Source organism: Magnolia sinica, chromosome 16 (genome assembly GCF_029962835.1).
Source record: "Magnolia sinica isolate HGM2019 chromosome 16, MsV1, whole genome shotgun sequence".
Classification (NCBI taxonomy): Eukaryota; Viridiplantae; Streptophyta; class Magnoliopsida; order Magnoliales; family Magnoliaceae; genus Magnolia; species Magnolia sinica.
This window is the reverse complement of record NC_080588.1, coordinates 3,336,984-3,356,062: the sequence shown is the minus strand read 5'-3', so window position 1 is coordinate 3,356,062 and position 19,079 is coordinate 3,336,984. Positions and strand designations below refer to the sequence as shown.

General features: G+C 37.0%; 1 protein-coding gene across 12 annotated transcripts in view; it reads left to right on the top strand.

The window, feature by feature from the left end:
• LOC131229735 (wall-associated receptor kinase-like 1) overlaps window positions 1-18,596 on the top strand; it is a 37,702-nt gene extending 19,106 nt beyond the window's left edge. For 4 of the 12 annotated variants that reach the window (XM_058225739.1, XM_058225737.1, XM_058225740.1 and 1 more), the window contains one exon: window positions 18,173-18,596. In XM_058225739.1, the coding sequence (XP_058081722.1) occupies window positions 18,173-18,388 (216 nt within the window). In that variant the 3' untranslated portion in view covers window positions 18,389-18,596. Of the gene's footprint in view, window positions 1-5,096; window positions 5,228-12,224; window positions 13,276-14,897; window positions 14,940-16,925; window positions 16,997-17,417 lie in introns of those variants that run through there. The other 8 variants (XM_058225743.1, XM_058225744.1, XM_058225745.1 and 5 more) reach the window with 7 other exon arrangements.
• The last annotated feature ends 483 nt before the right edge of the window (window positions 18,597-19,079 follow it).

The following is a 19,079-nucleotide window of genomic DNA, read 5'->3' as shown; positions in this document are numbered from 1 at the left end:
TCCAACCTTAGCTTAACCTTGCCAGTAGAAAACTTATAAAGAAACTAAGAGTGAGACATGCAATTGTTAATGTTTGATCTGAACTTATCAAATCTTATGACTTTGATGATGCCACGTGACAACAATACCTTGATTAGAGACAAACGGAAGATATTTTTATTTTTTTAACCTTCCGTTTTTTCCACATTGCATTTTGCCAACTATGCATGGCACACGTGCGATTATTGGAGTTGTTCATCAGATGAGCTCTTCCTTGTTAACAACAATAACATCATTGTTTGACCCTTATCCTAACTAATTGGGATCGGCTACACGAATCTTGTTCATACTTAAGGTTTATGAGAAAAAAGATGTGGCCAAAATTTACACACCAGCTGCCAAGTTGATGTAAGGCTATATAATACATGAAACAATTGATAGCTGAAAAAACTAAGAAAATTTTTGTAAGTTGTTCATTTGTTTTAAACATTGAGCCCCTTTTGATGAATGGACTAACTACATTTCGGGTCTAGACCATCTACATGGAGAGACCCACTAAATTAATTGCTTGGATCCATGCATGTGGTAGAACATTGAAGGGTCGTGTAATTAGCAGCCACTCTTTTATAAGTTGAAGCCAAGTCCAATCACTCTTCTAATTTCAGATTTTGGAATTACATAACGTATGATGAGTTCTAAAAAAAGTTCGCATGAGTTCAGTGCCTACAGGTGCGCAGCTGAGCATTTTGGCTATATGTATATGTGTGTTATGCAAGGATGAATTGACATTTGCACCGTCTAATGAACAGCCTAACTTCAAGGTTGGATGCAGACAACACAAACAACACATTATTTTCTAGGGGTTGACCTGTACACGAGTCTATCTGAGTCGAGCTCAGTACAGCTCGAGCCGAGTTCAAGCATGTGCAATATTTTCTCAAACGCTTTGAATGCATCTTCAATTTTTCATAGAATGCAAAACAATAACTCATCTTTATACGTATTTCATCAAACACTTGGTGAGCAAAATCAAAATCAAGATATGGGAGCAGTTTTATGCTGTAAAGTTTTTTTTTTAGTGGTTTGTTTATATTCACTCCTTTTCCACAGACTGATCCCGCAGAGAATGTACACACCCTGAAACAATCGTTCGTTGGGTTATTTCATCAAACACCCAACGAGCAGCATCAATATATATAAAAAATAACTGAGTCATCGAGCCGATTCGAGTTGAAGTTTGATATGAGTCGATTCGAACTCAGGCAAGCTCGAACTCGGCTTGAAATTTTCTCGAGCCCTAAAATCAGATCGACATAGTACGAATCCAATTTCCCAGGCGAGTCGAGCTTTTTCAAGTCGAGTTGAGCAAGCTGACCGAGCTAACTCGACTCATGTACGGCTCTACCTAGGGGTGTCATTGGGCTGGGCTGGCCCATCGGGCTTTCAAGCCTGGCCTACCTTGGTCTGAGTTTGGACAGGACTATGAGGCCCAAGGGCTGGGCCGGGCTCGAGCTTAATCTTTGGTGCGGTTCTAAATCAGGCAATGTTACTTCATGGCGCAAGAGGAGTTGCCACTTAGGTGGGCCTGACCATGGTATTTTGATGAAATCTACCCCAACCGCTAGGTGTGTCACACCATGCTAGGCCTAGGGCCCAAAAACCAGCCCCATCTGTATTTCATGTGCACCTCACAGTTAAAAATAGTGTATAGGGCAATGCTGACCCTCCAAACTATTATCTGATGTGTGGCCCACCTAAATAATGGATGGACCTAATTTTGATATCTGATACTCATCACAGTGGGTCTCCTTAAAAATAAAGGGTTGGCGTGCGATGATGGTTATTACGTCCACATCACGTGGTGGGCGGGCGTCTCCAGGGGGAGTGGATTAGGTGTGGCCCATAGCTACCATGAGTCATGAACCAAAAATTGAAGCAAAGCCAATTCTCAGGTAAACCATACAATAGGAGACCGTGGCGATTGACTGTTAATAGGTTACAAAAGTTTTTGATGAAGCGATGGTCGGACGGGGATTTCCTGCGAAAGCCTTTCACAGGAATTGTGCAAGGATGTTGGGTGAGGCCCACTGCAATGTATGTAAGAAATTCATTCTGTCCATCCATTTTGCGAGCTAATTTTAGGATGTAAGACTAAAAATGAGGTGGATACAAAACTCAAGTGGATCACACAAGAGGAAAAATTGAGGAAAGAAATTCCCACCATTAAAACCTTCTTGGGCTCCACCTTGATGTTTATATGCTGTCCAAACCGTTTATAAGGTCATTTTAAATGGGATGAAGCGAAAACACAAAAAATATAGCATGATATAGAACTTTTACGGCCATGAGAATGCTTCAACAGTTCTCACTGAATTCCAACTATTTCCTCTCGTGTGGCCCACTTGAGTGTTGGATACACCTCTTTTTTTGTCGGACGTCCTAAAATGAGATCTCAAAATGGAAGAAGCACATATGAAACGTTGTCCTTAAAGCGTAATTTGCCCCTATCAAATTGATTGAGTGTGCTAAAAGGTTACAGACAAATCACTTCTAAGATACGAAGAGCTTGATGTGGACCTTGCACCATGCCTTGACCGAGCCCGGGTGTTACACACAAGCCCGATACATCTCAAACTAGGTGGGTAAACATAACAATACTCAACTATTCTCGTATATATCAGAGAATTTTTCTTCTCTTTTTCCAATATGGAACTATTCCCAAAACACTTGAAAATGAGTTTTTTTACAAACCTTTTTATTTTATATATATATATATATATATATATATATATATATATATATATATATATATATATATATATATAAACAATATTTTATAATAGTCGAGCCATTTTGTAACGATGTATATGTTTTTTCCACACCGTTGATCCAATTTTCCTGTTTAATTTTAGGGCATGAGTTAAAAAATAGGCAAATTTAAAGCCCACGTGGACCACATCACAAGAAACACTGGGGATTGAAAGCTTACCATTGAAAACTTCTTAGGGTACAAAAGTTTTCGATCAAGCTGATGTGTTTCCTTTTATCAAGTCTGGGTGACCTTATACGACAGGTTAGTTTTGACAAATAAACATCACTGTGGGCCCAGAAGGTTTCAGTGGTGGACATCATTCTCTCTATTGTTTCTTGTGGTGTGGTCCACTTAAGCTTTGGATCTGCCTCATTTTTAGGCTCGTGCCGTAAAATTAGCTGGAAAAAAGGATGGACAACGTGGATGAAACACATAGATCATGATGGGCCCACAGAGCTTTGACATCAGCTAGCTGGCTTAAGTTGGGTCACCAGCAAAAACGCGTCCCCGCATTTCGTATCTCGTAGATTCTTTGGGAGAAATGACGATTTTACCCTTCTCAATGAACATATATATGGTGTGTGTGTGCGGTCAGTCTGATGATGGGCGGCAGCCTAACGTTGACCAGCGTCAAGTCCTAAGTCTTTTTATCGTCAAGTAATGAATGGCCTAACTTCGACGTTGGATGCAGTCAGCACAAACCACACATTCTTCCATTGTTAGTCCCCTGCTATTCTCATTTCACATCTGATTACACGTCCAGATTCAAGGGCGGATTTTTTAAAAATTATTATTATTAGAAAAAAAACCCTCACGGACAGTCCTGTCAGGGGTTCTGTGGGGGCTACCATGATGTATGTGGTTTATATACACCGTTCATTTATTTTGACAGATAATTTTAAAGGATGAGCCCAAAACAAGGAGGTAGGCTGAAGTTTCACGGGGTACAGCCGTACAGAAATTCATCTTACGGTACCTGGTCCATAGCTCAAGTGGTAGGCTGAGTGAAAGATACCTCGTTTCAACATTGAGGTCTTGGTAATGTGTGAACTGACGGTGGGTGTACTAACAAGCTAACAGAAAAAGGGAAAAATAAAAAAATAAAAATTCATCACAGGGTCTTAGAAGTTTTGGATCAAGATGATATTTATGTTGTCTCTACCTGACCTTATGATCACGGTGATATTTATGTTTCCCCCCTTTTCAAGTCCATGTGACCTTATGAACAGGTTGGATGGCAAATAAACGTCAGGTGGGCCTAGGAAGTTTTCAACGGTAGGATTTCAATCCCCACTACATTCTCTAGTGTGGTCCACTTAATACTTCAATCTGCCTCCTTTTCGGGCTCATGCCCTAAAATAATCTGTCAAAATGAATGAACAATATGGATAAAACATATTCATTAAGGTGAGCCCCACAGATCCTCTACCTAAGTCCTAGTGGGTAGTTACCAATCCACCTCCAGTAGAAGCTTTCGAACACTTCTTTCTTCTTTAAGTAGAAATGATATAATCAGCAGCCTGCTCTCTAATCTATCAATCTAAGCTGTTCATTAGATTTAATGCACATTTCATAGACCACCATGAGCACATCTCCATAAATATGGACGGTCAAGATTATTTTAAAAAATTAGTCTAAGCAAGAATTTGATTCATTTATTTGTTAGGGACCATCATCGCTTGGCTATGATTCTAAAGAATCACCTTTGTTTTAACAATGTAACCATCCCATCCATGGCTTTATTGAAAGGATGGCTATAGAAAATAAGGCCAAATCAAAGATGTATCGGATAATCCGATCAGTGTTATTTTTATATGGTAGTTCATGAAATATGTTCTGAACTAAATGGACAGTTCAGATCGATCAATTGGACAGTCCAAATGAACTGATGCAATAAGGAGCACTATAACTTATAGTGCTCCAAAGGCAACTAAGCATTTTTCTATTAAAATAATGGACCCAGGGACTTGGAGAGATCCGGTGAATTGGGTTAGATGGTTCTGGTATCCGTGGATTTAGGAACCCGATTACAGCTCTAGATTCATGACTGCAGTGGCATGAGGCTCATTTTGTGAAGCCACACTGTTTGGTGTGAGGCCCAGAACATCAAACGGTTACAAATGGTTTGGATAAGTTAGCAATGACTAAAGAACTTTGTTCTCTGATCTAAACAGTTGATATCATGGGCCCCATTATATGGCCCATGCATAGAAAATCTCCCAATGAAAGGACAAATATTCTACAGTTTGGATTTGTTGGTGTGGTGTATATTCTGTGGTAGTTTCTCAGACTACTGTAGTGTTCTACTTTTATAGGCAGAGAAGGGAGTGCTGAACGGAATCCTATCCACTCTTCTGTATTCTCTGTTTATGGAAGTAGAAACAAATACTCAAGTCTGTATTTCATTTAAGAGGGATTCCCTGATCTGCAATTTCTGTAAGTGAAATAAATTTATGTTCTTCTTGTTTTTTAGATTCTACAATTTCCTATTTTTGAGCAAATTTTTTAATTAAATTTTTATTTATTTTATGATGATGGCACCAAGTCCTCGAATCCTTGACTTTGGAGATTAAGAAACCATTACTTTCAACGAGTTCGGATGTAGCACTGTCAAATTAAATTGTAGTTACCAGTCTAATAGCCGGTATCTGGTTGTGGAAAATATTATGGAATCAGATTGGTTAATCATGAAATTTAATACAACCAAAAACACCCATTTAATCAAAGGGAAAAAGTTTGTAATTTCCTTAGAATTGTACTGAGGAAGTCGGCTTCAGATTCCAATCACAATAAGTTCAAATTCTTTAGGTTACTTCCTCATTAAAAAGTTGGTTTTTTCACATCATTTGTGCACTCAAGCCATAGATAGCAAAATGGCATTTGGAAAAAAATTGTTCATGTTTAATTCAATCTCAATCATTAAAAAATGTGGTTAAAAAAATAAAAATGCTAAAAAGTAAATGAGAAGTTCGCGTTAAATATATTGGGGACGCGACAAGCCCTAACATGACTTATCCGATGCGAAAGCAACCATATATGGAATCACATAACGCAATAGAAAAATAAAAATTCAAACAATTACAGAGAACGCATGAATTTTATGTGGAAAAATCATTGCAGTAAAAAATCACAACACCAAGCAACAAACAATTTACTATGAACAGAAAATTACAAGAGAGAAAAACTTACGGATGTCAAAACCCTGGCTTTCTCCCTCTCAAAACTCTTGGCTCTTATGCTCTCTCAATCTCATCCACCCTAATCATGTACTAACCCAGTTTATATAACTCATGTATAAAATTAGAAACAAAATAGCGTACTTTCGCGTTCCGCTTAGTCACACCTTCGGTCGACAGAGACATCAACAGTCTCTTAGTCAACCGAAGCAAATCTTGGTCAATTGGGAATATCACAGCGTGCTTCAGTCGACACAAGAATTCCTCGATCGACTGAACAACACTGCAATAAATAAAAGACAATCTAACAACAATCTCCACCATGACTTTAATCCTAAAGCTCCACTGCTCTAAGTTGTTATTACCATCTTTACTTATGTTTATAGTAGCACTATCATTGTCGTTTCTTGTGCATACTCCATCTTCATTCCTTTTTTAAGCCTAAAGAAGTCGAGCAAAACTTGAACTTCTTTACAGAAATCACCTTCATAAGCATGTCTGTTGGATTCTCCCTAGTGTGGATCTTCTCAATAGTAACATCGCCTTCCTCTAACATTTGTCAGATAAAATTATGACGAACATAAATGTGTTTAGTCTGGGAATGGTAAACCGAGTTCTTTGCCAAATTGATCATGCTTTCACGATCACAATACATAGGCATAACTTCATGCGCCCAACTCATTCATCATTCCTTTCAGTCAAATAGCTTCTTTGAATACTTTCATCACTGTCATATATTCTGCTTCATTTGTGGAACATTGCCAAAAAACATGATAACGCCGATGGCTAAAAACTGTCAATGTAATCCTTGCCCGACATTTAAAGCCATCTGAAGGGCCATTGGAAAAGAGGGTGTCGGCGTTGCTCGCCAACAGTCATAATCGTCGGGATTGCCAACGGCCTAAAAGCCATCGGCATTTCTCATTAAATAAACAAGAAAACTTACAAATTATTGGAAGCAAATTACCCGTCTCTAGCTTTGAATGGGCAGATCTTTGATCTTTGTGGGGGTAAAAAAATTCCAAATATATTGAATTAGATCAACATTGAATTGAACTTAGCAAATTGGAACAGTGGCACCAAAAAATTTCTAAGTATAAATGCTTCAGCCGGTCTCTCTATCCTCACACGAAGAAACTTTGTAGGTGCCCATAATTAGTAGAAAATGGTGTATTTTTATTCAATGCCTTTGATAAGTAAAGAAGAACATGATACAAAACATAGATTCATGAATGAAAATAAATTAAAGAAGAATCTAAGAGGAGCTATTTTTAAATTTTGTTAGGATACATTCCAATGCATCCCCAATACTTCAATAGTTTGTCGATTGGATAAGAGTTTCTAGTTCAGGAATGAGAATCTAAAAGGAGCTATGTCACGATACATCCCACGACAAGATACCTATGCAACTTTGGTTATTGCATAGGGTCTCTTCATTTATTCAAATCATTTATATAGTCATCTCAGATGCATAATACTAGGGAAAAAAAAAACGATTGAAATGTCTCAACCCTTTTGGCTATTCAAAAGTTGAGAAGACTATCCATGTTCAAAATGAAAAGAGTCAGATATGCTGCAAGAATCAGCAATAGAAAATGACACGATATAAAAATCTAAAGAAAAAAGAAATACAGAAGAAAGACAAAGGCAAACCAACAAAGCTTTTAGGAACAGTGTAAAGGTTAAAGATGAAATACAAAAATATTATATTCGATGTAACAAGGACAATTTCTTTTTCATGGGAATTCCATGTCTGAACAAAACCGTCAATGACATTGCCCATGATTCAAATTCTCAAAAAAAGAAGCAAAAAAAAAAACATTGCCATACATCAACTTTCTTCGTGAGATTTGAACTAACCCGGGTATAGTTTTCATATCCCATGTTTGTCTAAGACTATTCTAACATCTTCGGTCCTACATGCGTAACTTGTGAGTTATGCTAGAAGCTACCATTTTCATCTATAAACATATAAATTAATCTGCAACGGATGCCACTAAGACTGCCATTAGAAAAGAGAAATACGCCCAAGAAGCATGTGAAAGAAGGGCCCAGCTCATCAAATTCACCCATATCTGCACCATTCCACTGCATATTTTCACAGTCAAGATCGCCGTCCTCCTCATTACCAATCGGAGCCTCAATCACACTAATGGCGTTTCTTTGTAGCTTAACTTCTATGCCAGTTTTTAGGACCCGCACTGAAGGGAATACATTCAGAAAGTGCACTTTTACCCAAAATTACAAGAGGAAAACAGCAAGGGATGTCTACAAATGATGGGGTTCTGCAATACTTGCTATCTACAACTTAGCACGTCAAGACAAAAGCAAATGGGAAATGGAAATGCAATCAATCAACCTTTACAAACCACAAAATATCATTAAAATCTGGGGGGAAAAACACCAGACAAATTTGATTTCATAGTAATGAAGAAATAAGATATTAATCTAGGTATCTTCTAAATATCAAAACGGACAACCCATTACCTCTTGAATTGCAGCCAAAGCTTATAGCCCAACACCTCCTCTCCTTAGACCTTCCCCAGCTCAACCAATTTACATAGTCAACAAAGGAAGAAACAAGTGAACCAATTATGACCAAAAAAAAAAAAAAGAACATTTCCAATCAAAATCATTAGTCAGTCCAAAAAACCTCAAAATTGATAGAAAACTGTCATGTTTTTTCCATTCAAAGAAAATTAAAAATAAAACCAGCCCATTAACCAACATTGAGGGCACATTCCGTTGCTCCGAAATATCATGAAATTTCATGAATAAATAGTCTAATTTGGTGTAAATTTTCATGATATTCTTTGCAACCAAACACTAACAACCAATTTTTATTTATTTTTTATTTTTTATTTTTAAAAAGAAGAAATCAAACAACCACGAAATTGAATTGAAATTATAAATTATTTTTATTGAGTAACATTAAGTATGGGCCTAAGGCACACCCAACCTAACATCCAACTGAAAGCCTAACCAATTTGAGCCATACAAAAAGTAGAGTTGTGCGATTTTTGGGCATGTTCCCAAATCCTAACTGAAAATTTCTATTATGGTATCAATCGGGTCTGAAATGGTGTGACAACTATTAATAAGGCCCAAGAACTGTACGGATCAAGATCGTGTGAATTGGGTCATATACTTCGTGTTGTGCAGCACGCCAACAATGCAGTGAACCGAGATCCAATCTCCGGTCTCACCCACAAACGATAAACAGGAAGAAATAAAAAATAGAAGAAGAATCAAAGCATTCCAAACAAACCACAAGACAAGATATACGTGGAAAAATCCCAAATAAGGGTTAAAAAAACCATGGATGTAAACTTTCACTATAAAGAAAAACGAACATTACAAGACAATATACTAACCTCTCCCTTGGAAGTACAGAGAAAACCCTTTGCTCATACCTTAGAATAACTTTCATAATACCTAGAAAAGCCTTAAGGACCCTTATTTATAGTTTAGGCAACTTCCCTTTCGCACCACTGCGAAAACTGACTCAAAAATCCGCAGTCCGTATCAAATCCGAAAACGAATCTGTGTAACCTCGATTGGTCAAGCAGGTTGGGCTCGACCGGTCAAGTACCGCGGAACCAAAAAACCGATGCTCGCTAGACTTTGAGTCGAACATGGGCCTCGACCAGTCAAGTACCGCGGAACCAAAACACCGATACTCGCTAGACTTTGAGTCGAGCCAGTCCACGACTAGTCGAGTGGGCCACTCGACCGGTCTAGCAGGGCACTCGAACGGTTACAAATGGTTTGGATAAGTTAGCAATGACTCAAGAATTTTGTTCTCTTATTTAAACAATTGATATCATGGGCCCCATTGTATGGCCCATGCACCAAAAATCTCCCAATGAAAGGATAAATATTCTACAGTCTGGATCTATTGGTGTAGTATATATTTTGTGGTTGTGAGGCCCAGAACATCAAACGGTTCCAAATGGTTTGGATAAGTTAGCAATGACTCTTAGGAGTTTCAACACCCGGTCAAGGGTTCGAGTATCCATAGGTGGTGAAATTCCACTAGTGTGAGTGTGTGTGGGGTGCGTGTGCGTGTAAAAAAAAAAAAAAAAAGTGGTTAGCAATGACTCGGAGAATTTTGTTCTCTGATCTAAACAATTGATATCATGGGCCCCATTGTATGGCCCATGCACCAAAAATCTCCCAATGAAAGGACAAATATTTTACAGTCTGGATCTGTTGGTGTGGTGTATATTTTGTAGTTGTGAGGCCCACAACATCAGACGGTTCCAAATGATTTGGATAAGTTAGCAATGACTCGAGAATTTTGTTCTCTTATCTAAACAATTGATATCATGGGCCCCATTGTATGGCCCATGCACCAAAAATCCTCCAATGAAAGGATAAATATTCTGCAATCTGGATCTGTTGGTGTGGTGTATATTTTGTGGTTGTGAGGCCCACAACATCAAACGGTTCCAAATGGTTTCGATAAGTTAGCAATGACTCAGAGAATTTTGTTCTCTGATCTAAACAACTGATATCATGGGGTATAGCCCATGTACCAAAAATCTCCCAATGAAAGGATATATTCTACAGTCTGGATCTGTTGGTATGGTGTATATTTTGTGGTTGTCGCTCAGACTACTGTATTGTTCTGCTTTTATAAACAGAGAACTTTTCTATACTCTGTTTGTAAAAGTAGAAACAAATACCACCTCTCTCTCTCTCTCTCTCTCTCTCTGAAGTCTTAGTTCTTTTAACAGGGATTCCCTGATCCGCAATTTCTGTATGTGAAATAAATTTATGTTCTTCTTGGCTTTTGAGATTCTACAATTTCCCATTTTGAGCACATTTTTTTCTGTTTTTTTCTTTTTTTTCTTTTTTTTATGATGGTACCAATTCCTCGAACCCTTGACTTGGAGATCAAGAAACCATTACTTTGAACGCTTTTGGATGTAGCACTGTCAAATTAAACTGCAATTACCGGTCTAATAATAGTCTGTGTTAGGTTGCACAAAATTTCATGGAATTAGACTGATTAATTATGAAATTTCATGATATTTAATGCAACCAAACACGCCCATTTAATTAAAGGGAAGAAGTTTGTATTTTCCTTAGAATTGGCACTGAGGAAGTCAGCTTCAAATTCCAATCACAATAAGTTTAAATTCTTGAGGCTACTTCCTCATTACAAAGTGTTGGTTTTTTAATTCATTTGTGCACCCAAACCATAGATAGCAAAATGGCATTTGGCAATATATATATATATATATATATATATATATATAAAATAAATTGTTCGTGTTTAATTCAGTCTCGATCATTAAAAAATGTGGATAAAAAAAATAAAAATGCCAAAAATTCGGTAAATGAACAGTTTAGGTTGAATATAATTTAGATTAAAAATGAAATGAAAAAAATGGCTATATACATGCATATATGTGTGTAGATAGCATAGATGAATAACATTAAAAAAACTTTAATTAAAATATTTAAATTGCCTCAAAAAGGTTTTTTTTAATAAAAGTTTTTTATTGAAAAGAAACGTGTTTAATTCAGTTTGCCCACAAAATAAAATTTTCCTATCTTAAGATATACGGAGTTTTGAACATTTTATCAATTACATGTGTATTTAAATAAAAAAATATGGAGTTTAAAATGGAGTTTTACTAACCATGATCCAAACACAACCCTATTTGTTTCTCTAAAAATGCAATCCAAGGCACCACAAGTCATATAACAACAACCTTTGAATCTCTTTCCCATTGTATGCTGCTTCAACTCATTCTCATTTTTATATGAATTTTTTTTTTACTTTTTGAAGATTTTTAGCAGAAAAAAGGAAGGGAAATTTGTGTACACTTCGAAGTAACATGGCACTCAGACGATGTAAGTTATCCCAACTAATAGTTGATCTTCTTTTTGTACCTTTTCTCTTTTTAAATTTTATTAATGTTAGACTATAGATACAAATAATGATGAATGTGTTGGAGATTGGAAGGGAAGGGAGATGGATGACTAGGATTAGGGTTAAATCATAACTCTAATACCATATTAAATTTTAAGAACTACATTTTACAGAACTGTTGTGTCATTATTTCACGTAAAATAAGTAGAATGTATAAAAGAGATGGGAGATCTGTAAAAAAATCTTAATAGATATACATGTATCCATCCACATACATATCTATATTATATACAGTTGTACATAGATATACTATACTCTAACAATGAAAAAAGATTTAATCTTTGAAAAGTGAAATTTGTGGTCATTCTCACAGGCTACAACAGTCGGTTTGGTTTTGGCTTGAGACCAAAAAGGAACGATGAGTTCTTCTTAAATAATGGAGCTGAGTTATTAGAAGAGTTAATTACTTCTTCCGAAGGTAAAAGCAGCCCAATCCGCATCTTTTCCGTGCAAGAGCTTGAGAAGGCAACTAACAATTATGCAGACGACCTATTTTTTCATGAAGATTCATGGTACAAAATGTACAAGGGAACCATCAATGGTCGAGCTATTATTGTTTCTAAGTCAAAACAGTCCAATTTAATTTCCTCCTCCAGAGCCTATGAAGTTGCAGTGCTATCCCGAATCAACCATGTGAACATAGTGAAGATACTCGGATGTTGCCTCGAGATCAAAATTCCAACACTAGTGTATGAATTCTTCTCCCAAGAGACTCTTTATGACCGTATCCACAAAGCTGGAAGTTCATGCTATATTTCATGGGAAAATTGCTTAAAGATTGCAACAGGAGTGGCGTATGGACTTACCTATTTGCATATAGACATGGCGACGCCAATCATTCATAGGAATATAAAATCCAGTCAAATTTTGTTGGACGAACATTGTAATGTCAAAATCATTGGTTTTGATATATCACTGCCTATGCCCTTGGGTGAAACAGAGATAGAATGTGTTGTTATGGGGACCTTTGGGTATTCGGATCCATGTTATATTGAGACGGGGCTAGTATCAGAAAAAAGCGATGTTTATAGCTACGGGGCAGTAGTGTTTGAGATGTTAACCGGAAAGAATGTTATAGAGATTGAGGAATCGGAGTTGGTTTCTAAGTTTGCTGAAGAGAAGCTTGTTAGCTTTGTTGAGGCAAGTCTTCTTAAAGAAGTGAAGAAAGATCAACTGATGGCATTTGCACAGCTTGTTAGGAGATGCCTTTCGGTAAGATGGGATGAGAGGCCTACAATGAAGGAAGTTGTTCAAGAACTCCGACGAATTAAAGGGTTATGAAAGTTTCAAGAAAGCCCTGCTCTTTGATCACCATATGCCACTTTGGGATGAACTAAAGATTCATTTTCTCCACTTTCATGTTATCAACGTTATCGTGGTCATAGCTTTGGCCCAGCTGTTTCAAGTGAATATCCAATCGAATAAAAAGGGGTCCAACTTTGTGGGGCCTACCAGAATGGGCCCAAAACGGCTATGAAAAATAACCAGAAACAAAATGTTTTTTTTTTTTTTTTGTCATTTTTCATAAGATCCTTCTCCTTAACTGCCTGCCTTTTTTTTTAGGCCCACCTTGATGTGTATGTACAATCCACTCCAACCATCAGTTGCGTCATCCCTTGTCAGACCTAGGGCCCAAAAATCAGCCTGATCCGTTATTCAGATGGGCCTCACTAAAGGAAACAATTGGGAGAGAGATGACTACACTTTGTTTTTTTTTACAGGGCCCACCATGATGAGTATGTGAAATCAACTCCAACCATTGGCTGCCTTGTGGAATTTTATGCCAGAGGCCACTATGTTTAGGCCTATCCTTGATTAGTGTGGGCCACACCAAGGGAAATAGTTTGTAGGTTTGGCATCTCTGCGTACTGTTTCCACTCGTGCCATGATTGATAGAAAACTGTCATGATTTTTCCATTCAAAGAAAATTAAAAATAAAACCATCCCATTAACCAACATTGAGGGCACATTTGGTTGCTCCGAAATATCATGAAATTTCATGAATAAACAGTCTAATTTGCTGTAAAATTTCATGATATTCTTTGCAACCAAACGCACTATCAACAAAAAAAAAAGGTTTTTTTTTTTTAAAAAAAAAAAAAAAAGAAGAAGAAATCAAACAACCACGAAATTGAACTGAAATTATAAATTATTTTTATTGATTAACATTAAGTATGGGGCTAAGGCACACCCAACCTAACATCCAACTGAAAGCCTAACCATTCTGAGCTGTAGAAAAAGTAGAGTTTGTGTTATTTTTGGGCATGTTCCCAAATCCTAACTGAATTTGTCTATTATGGTATCAATCGGGTCTGAAATCGTGTCACAACTATTAATAAGGCCCAAGAACGGTACAGATCAAAATCATGTGAATTGGGTCAGATACTTCAGGTATAGCCTCACTCAATTCGAGATGGAGAGAATCATCTGCACAATACACGATAGGGATTATGTCAAATATAGAAAGTCAGAAATTCATTGAAAATAACGAAATAAATGAACGTCAGAAGAGGTACAAATCGATAAATATAAAAGACAAAAAAACAAACATGTCATTATTTTCGTTATTTTCCATAATATTTCCAATAAAAAAAAATCATTTAAAAAATCCATGGATTTTGGTACCCGTTTACAGCTCTAGATTCACGACAGCAGTGGCATGAGGCTCATTTTGTGCATCCACATTGTTTGGTTTGAGGCCCAAAACATCAAACGGTTACAAATGGTTTGGATATGTTAGCAATGACTTGGGAATTTTATTCTCTGATCTAAACAATTCATATCATGGGCCCCATTGTATGGACCATGCACCAAAAATCTCCCAACGAAAGGATAAATATTCTACAGTCTGGATCTGCTGGTATGGTGTATATTTTGTGGTTGTCTCTCAGACTACTGTACTGTTCTACTTTGATAAACAGAGAACTTTTCTATATTCTGTTTGTAAGAGTAGAAACAAATACCTCTCTCTCTGTCTCTCTCTAAAGTCTTAGTTCATTTAACAGGGATTCCCTGATCTGCAATTTCTGTAAGTGAAATAAATTTATGCTCTTCTTGGCTTTTGAGATTCTACAATTTCCCATTTTGAGCACTTTTTTTTTTTTTCTTTCTTTTTTAATTTTTATTTATGATGGCACCAATTCGTCAAACCTTTGACTTGGAGATCAAGAAACCATTACTTTGAACGCTTTTGTGACACAGGGGAGGACGTGAGGTCGATCACCGTCTTCCTTAAGGATAACTACTCCGAATCCATGGAGCTTATCTGGACTCCTCATAGAGACTTCTTGAATCCATGAAAAAGAAAGAAAGCAAAATAGAAAATAAATTCTATAAATTTCGAAATTGATTGATGATTAATGAAATAAACGAGTTCACAACCCTTTAAATAGGGATACCAAGCAATGGGAGAGAAATCAGAAGCAAACTGCAACTAAAACTCCTAGAATTCGCAACTTATTATAAATAGTAAATTTATTTTTTATAGTATGTTTTGTATGTAGCTTAACCACGTTATTCTCCTAATTATTCTAAACACTTTTCATGTTGGACACAACTCCTAAAGCCCACCAGATGAAGAGTTATAATCAAACTAAAACTTACTATTTATAGTAAAAACGTAACTAAACATGGAATTTGATCGTCGATAGGATGGAATCCCGCAAATTCCGCGTGGGCAACCCGGCATAGCCGGGTTGGTTGGCTAAAGTAGCTCGTCTTACCCCAAAATCATTTATTGTTCATCGAGTAACTCATTCTGGTTTGCGAGATATGCTTGTTTTATGGTTCTGACGGTTTTGATGATTTCTACCTCTGATCGAGCCTTCTTTGATCCATCTTGGACACGAAAGTGTCCGCGACCCGCTCTACATCATTTTGGATGTAGCACTATTAAATTAAATTGTAGTTACCAGTCTAATAATAGTTTGTGTTTGGTTGCACAAAATATCATGGAATTGGACTGATTAATCATGAAATTTCATGATATTTAATGCAACCAAACACACCCATTTAATCAAAGGGGAAAAGTTTGTATTTTCCTTAGAATTGGTACTGAGGAAGTCTGCTTCAAATTCCAATCACAATAAGTTCAAATTCTTGAGGCTACTTCCTCAGTACAAAGTGTTGGTTTTTTAATTTATTTGTGCACCCGAACTATAGCTAACAAACTGGCATTTCGCAAAAAAAAATAAAATAGAATTTGTTCTTGTTTAATTTGATCTCGATCATTAAAAAATGTGGTAAAAAAATAAAAACGCCAAAAATTCTGTAAATGAAAAGCTCAAGTTGAATATAATTTAGATTAACAACGAAATGAAAAATGGCTATATACATGTATTTCGAGACTATTTGGGCATCCGTAAGTGGGATCGCAATCGTCGATCCTGAATATTTCCTTCATCTCCTTGTCCAATAGTAACCCTCATAATTCTCTCTTTAGAGGTCGAATTTAGACTATTTCAGGTCATTGGAATGGTAACTTATCAGGCTTCCAAATGGGACAAAAATTGCCTAATTCAGAGACCGTTCGATATCCCAAAAGCATGTTGGAACTCTTCGATCGTCATTTTTCAATATAGATTGTTAATCTTTCCAAATTGCGCGATCCAACAGAGACGCCTATAAATCCATCATTTGATGTCTGTTTGGGTCGATTTTTGGTCATCTGAATGGTACTTTAGTGCTCTTTCATTCCTGACTACAATCGTCGTATTCCGAGACCATTTGGGCACCCGTGAGTTGGATCGAAAGAAACGTGTTTAATTCAGTTTGCCCACAGAATAATTTTTTACGATCTTAAGATATGCGGAGTTTTGAGCATTTTATCAATTACATGTGTATTTTTAAAAAAATATGAAGTTTAAAATGGAGTTTTACTAACCATGATCCAAACACAACCCTATTTGTTTCCCAAAAAATGCAATCCAAGGCACCACAAGTCATATAACGCCTTTGAATCTCTTTCCCATTGTATGCTGCTTCTACTCATTCTCATTTTTTATAATTTTTGGAGATTTTTAGAATAAAAAAGGAAGGGCAATTGGTGTACACTTCGAAGTCACCGAAGTAACATGGCACTCAGATGTAAGTTCTCCCAACTAATAGTTGATCTTCTTTGTGTACTTTTCTCTTTTTAAGTTTTATTAATGTTAGAGTATAGATACAAATAGTGATGAATGTGCTGGAGGTTGGAAGGGAATTGGATGACTAGGATTAGGGCCAAATCATAGCTCTGATATCATGTTAAATTTTAGGAACTCTATTTTGCAGAATTGTTGTGTCATTATTTCACTCAGAATGAATATAGAATATATAGAAATTATTCCACTTAGAATAAATAGAATATATATATAGAAGAGGTGGGAGATCTGTACGAAATCTTAATAGATATACATGTATCCATCCACATATCTATATTATATAGAGTTGTACATGGATATACTCTACTCTAACAATGAAAAAAGATTTAATCTTTGAAAAGTGAATTTTGTGGTCATTCTCACAGGCTACAACAGTTGGTTTGGTTTTGGCTTGAGACCAAACAGGAACGATGAGGTCTTCTTAAATAACGGAGCTGAGTTATTAGAAGAGTTAATTACTTATTCCGAAGGTAAAAGTAGCCCAATCCGCATCTTTTCCGCGCAAGAGCTTGAGAAGGCAACTAACAACTATGCAGACGACCTATTTTTTTGTGAAGAAACATTGTACAAAATGTACAAGGGAACCATCGATGGTCGAGCTATTATCGTTTCTAAGTCACAACAGTCCGATTTCATTTCCGTCTCCAGAGCCTATGAAGTTGCAGTACTATCCCGAATTAACCATGTGAACATATTGAAGATACTCGGATGTTGCCTCGAGATCGAAATTCCAACAATCGTGTATGATTTCTTCTCCCAAGAGACTCTTTATGACCGTATCCACAAAGCTGGAAGTTCATGCTATATTTCATGGGAAAATTGCTTAAAGATTGCGACAGGAGTGGCGTATGGACTTACCTATTTGCATATAGACATGGCGACACCAATCATTCATAGGAATATAAAATCTAGAAAAATTTTGTTGGACGAACATTCTAATGTCAAAATCATTGGTTTTGATTTGTCACTGCCTATGCCCTTGGGTGAAACAGAGACAGAATGCTCGGTTCTCGGGACCTATGGGTATGCTGATCCATGTTATGTGGCGAAGGGGCTAGTATCAGAAAAAAGTGATGTTTACAGCTATGGGGTAGTTGTGTTGGAGATTTTAACCGGAAAGAAGGATAGAGAGCTTTGGGAGTCGGCTTCTGAGTTTGCTGAATGCACAGAAGAGAAGCTTGTTGGCTTTGCTGAGGCAATTCTTCTTGAAGAAGGGAAGAAAGATCAACTGAAGGCATTTGCACAGCTTGTTAGGAGATGCCTTTCGGGAAGCTGGGAGGAGAGGCCTACAATGAAGGAAGTTGTTCAAGAACTCCGACGAATTAAAGGGTTATGAAAGTTTCAAGAAAGCCCTGCTCTTTAATCACCATGTCTACTTTAGGATGTACTAAGATACATTTTCTCCATAGTCATAGCTATGGCTCAGATGTTTCAACTGAATATCCAGTCCAACTTTGTGGGGCCTACCAGAATGGGCCCAAAACGGCTATCCAAGCCATTAAAGTGAAACTTCTTATGAAAAATAACCAGAAACAAATTGTTTTTTTTTTTTTTTTTTGGTCACTTTTCATAAGATCCTTCACATTAACTGCCTGCCTTTGATTTTATTTTTTTTAGGGCCATCCATGTACAATCCACTCCAACCATCAGTTTTGTCGGCCCAAAAATCAGGATGATCCGTTATTCAGGTGGGCCTCGCTAAAGGAAACAATTGGGAGAGAGATGCCCACCCTTTATTTTTTTTTCCAGGGCCCACCGTAATTATTATGTGAAATCAACTCCAACCATTGGCTGCCTTGTGGAATGTTATGCCAGTGGCCACCATGTTTAGGTCTATCCTTGATTAGTGTGGGCCCCACCAAGGGAAATAGTTTGTAGGTTTTGCATCTCTGCGTACTGTTTCCACTCGTGTGGTCCACTTGAACAGTGGATGTGGCTGAATTTTGGGCCTTGGGCGTGATGTGTGCTGATGCATATGATGGTCAGAGTGGATTTCATGTACACATTACGGTGGGGCCCACTTGCAT